The following is a 5,659-nucleotide window of genomic DNA, read 5'->3' on the forward strand; positions in this document are numbered from 1 at the left end:
ATGCAATGACCTTATATTCACAAAGCATGAACCGGTAGGAAACATAAAATCGGAGTTATAACCCATTTGTACCCTTTTGCGTTTTCTTTTTTTGAAGAGTATATATTATTTCTGCTCTGTTGTATAACCTTGATGTGATTGATGTGACTTTTAAATATTTTAATACTGTATTATACCAATATTCTTTAGACAGTGTCTTCGGTCATCTGACGAAGTAAATCGTAGACTTTTTGTTCTAACATTATACGAGTATTTGGTAATATAAAGCTTAGCCAGTCATCCTAGAAGACCTAGGTAAACTGTAGGTTATTGTCTTTATTGTGATAGGTACCAGTATTAATTCTGTGTTACAAGGTTACTGAATGAGTAGTTAGGGTTAATTAAAAATTAACCAGTTAGGAATAGAGCTGTAATTCCTTTATTAATTAAGTTCCCCTGGAAGCGTTTCTCAATTATCACACGTGTGGGTGTTGTGTCACGGTGAAGTGATTAGCATATTGTGTAAACTAGACACCTAGAGATTAACTAATTAAGTGATCAGTTCTGGGTTGTTATTATTGTTGTTATTAATTAACTACTGCGGCAGTACATAGGTTAATACAGATTCCAAAGTGTATTGTGTTTTGTTGTGTTTTCTAGTGAACTAAACGTGCTATAATAATATATACTTTATATAAGATCGTATCTCTGATCATACCTAGACGAGCCAAAGCGGTTTTGAACTGCCCGTTACAGAGAGATCTAATAGATATACAGTTAGGAGAGATATTTGGACAATCGTGTTTTATTCAGTTACGGGTATTACAGAATCCCCGTGACACTCAACAACAAACAAATTAAAAAACAAAATACCCTCTCCCCCCCCCCAATCATTTTAAAAATTAAAATAAAATAATAATAATAATAATAATAATAATCGCTTGCTCAACCCCCTGCTTAAAGGAAGAGACAATCAAGGCATTTGACCTGGTATGCATATTCAACGATATATAAATACACATTATTGCTTAATATCAACAAGTATAATCGTATAGTTAATTAATAAAACGGTTAAATGTGACGGCTATTATATATAACGGGCGCAGCCATTTTGTATCATCCTAGTTGCGAGCTGGTGGTTACGTAATACCTAACGTGTCACGTCAGGAATTAGTCTTCGAACTGAAGAAACAAAACATACCTAATTTTTGCGGATGCATCGCAATATTCTGTAATAATAGTCATCCCAGTAAGCCAGCAACAATTATATATTTATGTTTAATACAAAATAAACCACCATTGTCAAAGTGTTGAAATAACTGTATTATGGTTTGTATATAAATTAACCCACGTACTGAAATAATAATCGGAGTGTTTTCTTAGTTAATTGGTCTTTTCTTTCCGTGGCATGTACCTGTTGTTCCTGATTGGTAGGTGTATATTTAGACGGTCCCCAGACACTGTTTCTAAACACACTAAAAAGACGTGCCTCTTTTATTAAGATCACAGGGTATTGTGTGTTAACCGTACGGACACCCCTCTAATCGTAATCGATCAGCCGTCTGCTTTATTACTGTAATTCTGTAAAACCCTTGATTAAGTAGACTTTCCCATCTAAAATCACAAAACTGACCAATTACGTAGTCCCAAAGAAAAGAAAATTATTACTTGGGTATCGTGAGTGGTCGTTTTTGATAGCATACCAATAGGCCTAATAATATGCATTTTTTTCTTTGGATATTTAAAAAAAGAAAAATGCTATAACTCCATTTCGTTCTACTGATGCAAATTGAAATATATTTTGTTAAATAGTTTATTATACTATCAAGTCATTTATGTTGTTTTACAAGTCAGGTTGATGAAAGCGAAGCGCCTTGTTGTAAATTAGAGCGTTTGTTTACACTGTGCATAGAGCAGATGGACGGAGCTGACGTCACTTCGCCCCAAGCTATACCACCGGACGTCACAAAAACGAAACAAAATGGCTGCCCCCAGTTAGCAGGAATAATCATGTTTTTTTATTAACTCTAAAATTACGCGTTTTTCATTTGTTAAAGTGTCAGTATGTGCTGGTAGTCCGGGTATGCATCTTTCCAACACATAAATCTCTTGTTTTAGTTTACTCTACCTTTAAGCAAAAATCGTGAGTTTATGTTTCAACTATTATTTTATTTCAGCGTATTCTTCATTATTTTGTCAAGAAATAATATATTTTAAATTATATTTAAGTCTCTATGCACGGCTGTCGTGTATATAAAATTCAAGGGTATTTTACACGGCTGTCGTGTATATAGCCTCATCAATACTCGGTTTTGTCGTACGTTTTAGACTCCTCATAAAAGAGTTCCAATTTTTAAAAATGAAACTGCTCACTGCTTGTCACGGTATTCCCTCAATCGTGGTTCAATTAAAATGTTTTGGGTAATACAATAGCGAGGTTTGGTATTCCAAATTAATGTAATTTTCATTTATAATCCACATTTAGAGAAATAAGGCCCATTAAATCTGTGACTGAGTGTCTTTAAACATAAATTAGATGGTAGGATGTTTTCAGTGTCCTCGTACAAATTCGTTGGAACGGGATTTATTGGTACACGGAGTGTATTCGTTAACCAGGGTCGTAACCAGAGGGGTCCCAAAAATACGAAACGTGTCATTGTTAGTTTAAACGTGCCTAACTTTTTAGTTTTAAAGTGTCATTTTTAGTGTAAAAATGAATAACCTTTTAGTTCAAAGTATTATTTTTAGTTTCTAAGAACCTAACTTTTTAGTAAATCAAAGTGCCTAATGTTTAGTTTAAAAATATAATTTTTAGTTTTAAAATGCCTCACTTTTTAGTTTAAAAATGTAATGTTTAGTTTTAAAATGCCTCACTTTTTAGTTTAAAAAATGTCATGTTTAGTTCAAAAGTACCTAACATTTTAGTTTAAGTGTCTTTGTTAATTTAAAAGTGACTCTTTTTTAAAGTGCTTAACAGTTTAGTTTAAAAGTGTAATGTTCAGTGTAAACATGTGTAACCTTTTAGTTTAAAGATATCATGTTTAGTTGAAAACTGCCTAACCTTTTAGTTTTGGTGTCACTTTTAATTTATGTCTAACTTTTTCGTTTAAAAATGACTGTCTCCATAATAATATTATTGTCTTCTGATTCTTTTTAATAGTTATTTTAGATAGTCCTGTTTACCCGTGTACGTGTTCCATTTATAACTGTTGGGTTCTAATTTGTCGTTGTTTTGGTTGTTTTAAGGTGGGTGGGTGTTTTTTTTATGTTATTTCATTTGATTGTTGATATGTTAGAGTGTTTTTCGTTTTTCTTGTTGTTGTTGCTGTTGTTTTAGTTGGTCACTCACCTGCATATTCGGTCCCAAGCCTTAGCTCGATATTGTCCAGAATTTCAGAATCGTTTTTGAACTGAAAATATTCCAGCGCGAAATTCTCCATCTTCTTCTGCACCGTCAAAACATAGTGAATTCCTTCAGCGACAATGTGACAGAAACTTTCCTCCACGTGCCCGTGTCTCATGGGATCGTACAGCAAGTTGATCCTGTTCCACCTGAACGTCTTCAGAATCTCTATCAAGTACTCGGCTAAGAAATTAATCGTTGGTCCAGTCCTCGTCACCATCGGGTATTCCGTGGTCTTGTCCACAAAATCCACCGCCATTGCTCCGACGGTGATCATAGGCAAATTCCAGAACTTCATCTGTCTGGCAATGGGGGCCGCTGGGTAGTCGCAGCATGGTCCCAAGACCACGTGAAACTGGTCTTCAATGTAAAAGTTGATCATCTCGTTCATCGCAACTGCTGGAGAACATTTAGAATCGCGGTACCTCACTATTATTTTCCGATTATGCAAAACTCCATTGGGCGCGGTCACCTTCTCAATTGCTATTGCAATGGCGGGGGAGACTCGGGACATGGAAAACAGCATCTTGTTACCTACTGGTTGAAGCGCAGCGATGGAAATATGATCTGTATCTCCTTTTACACAGATGATATACAGATTAAAGAATAATAATCCAACAAAACCAGAAGGAATCATGAAGTGTTTGGCCATTCTGGGACGTCCTACATCTCGTAGGCTACTTTCTGGTTTCAGTTGTTTTGTGTTGATTGTGAGCAATGGCAGGAATGGCAGTGTAACACCTGTAACGTTAGCGGCCTCCCTGCGTGAGCGCCAGATCATTTACCGCGATACGACTCCGAGTGGCGAACTCTCTTTAACCAGATGCTGCCGCTCTTCATCATTCGATAATACCCAATTTAAATTCATACTGCGATAAGTGTTTGTACTTCCGTTGGCTTTGCGGTAACAGTTACATCCTGAAAAAAAACCCAACTAAGTATTAAAACGTATGGGTTCTTTTAGAATACAGATTCTCGTGTGGTCTGAAGAGAAACCAAAAAAAAAAGGAGAGAAGAAAATACTAAAATGTTCTCGCTCGTAATTAAACTGACTTTACAACAGCAAGACAATTGTTGATGACTTCTAACCAACACTGCTGGTGAATGTTAATCAGTATGACTCCCTGAAGTATTTACAATTCCGTGACGATTTGCCGGCGAAAAGACATGCGATATTCCCTATATGTTCCCGAATTAGCAGTCATACACGTATTTCATGGCAACACTTGTTCTCTTTTCAACTCAAGTCTGGTCTTGAGGAAGTGATACAGTCTCGAGGAGATTGGGAGGGCAAGAGTTGCATAATCGCTTATACACGTTCTGCCTACCAGTTGCCATTCAGGCAAGCGAAGCATCAAACAAGACGTAAAGAGGCGATGCATTGATTGATAGCTCGTCGTAAAAAGATCCCAGTTAACATTTCTTGACCTTCTCTTTCAGGCTGGATATAATTCTTTCCCACGAACAGCTGACCGCGAGTTGCTATATTCAATTACTCACAAGCAGCCCGAAAAACTTGTAGACAAATTGTATGACCATCCATTAACACGAGATGTGTCAATTGGATCTTATCGAATAAGAGAAAACAGTAAAATACTTGAAAATCAAAACAAAATGTAATATAGATTGACAAATGCTACGCTTTGATGAAGATAAAGTTGATGATCACTACGACGTCGGTAGTGACGGTGTTGTTGCTGATGACGATGATGATGACGACTACGACGACTTATTTAAGTGTATATACAACTAAGGAAGGCAGGAAATGTTTTATTTAACGACGCACTCAACGCATTTTAATTTCGGATAGGCCTATATGGCGTCGTGCATATGGTTAAGTCCACACAGATATAAGAGAGGAAAGCCGCTGTTGCCACTTCATTGGCTACTCTTTTTGATTAGCAGCAAGGGATCTTTTATATACATCATCCCACAGACAGGATACTGCATACAACGGCCTTTGTTACACCAGTTGCGTGGTACTGGATGGAACGAGAAATAGCCCAATGGGCCCACCGACAGGAATCGATCCTAGATCGATCGTGCATCAGGCGAGCGCTGTACCACTACGTCCCGCCCCATATACAACTAAGGTTCAAGTACATTTTTTTGGCCCCGTGCTTATAAACCTTAAAGTCTAGACTTTAATAAAGTTCAGACTTTAACGTCATGGCAACACCATTCAAATAGCATTACGTAACTCAGCTATTGTTTTTACATAGTCGAACATACAAAAAGTGGCCTATGTAGCAATTAAACTATATAAAATAAAGATAT

General features: G+C 36.6%; 1 protein-coding gene across 1 annotated transcript; it reads right to left on the reverse strand.

Annotated features, from left to right (window-relative positions):
• Window positions 1–3,320: 3,320 nt before the first annotated feature.
• Window positions 3,321–4,163, reverse strand: LOC121368858 (atrial natriuretic peptide receptor 3-like). Its single transcript, XM_041493608.1, has one exon. The coding sequence runs from the start codon at window positions 4,161–4,163 to the stop codon at window positions 3,321–3,323; it is 843 nt and encodes a 280-aa protein (XP_041349542.1).
• Window positions 4,164–5,659: the final 1,496 nt, after the last annotated feature.

The sequence above is a fragment of the Gigantopelta aegis genome, chromosome 3 (genome assembly GCF_016097555.1).
Source record: "Gigantopelta aegis isolate Gae_Host chromosome 3, Gae_host_genome, whole genome shotgun sequence".
Classification (NCBI taxonomy): domain Eukaryota; kingdom Metazoa; phylum Mollusca; class Gastropoda; order Neomphalida; family Peltospiridae; genus Gigantopelta; species Gigantopelta aegis.

Coding starts and splice junctions, on each gene's coding strand:
- LOC121368858 (XM_041493608.1), bottom strand. CDS start 4,163: ATGATCTGGCGCTCACGCAGGGAGGCCGCTAACGTTACAGGTGTTACA.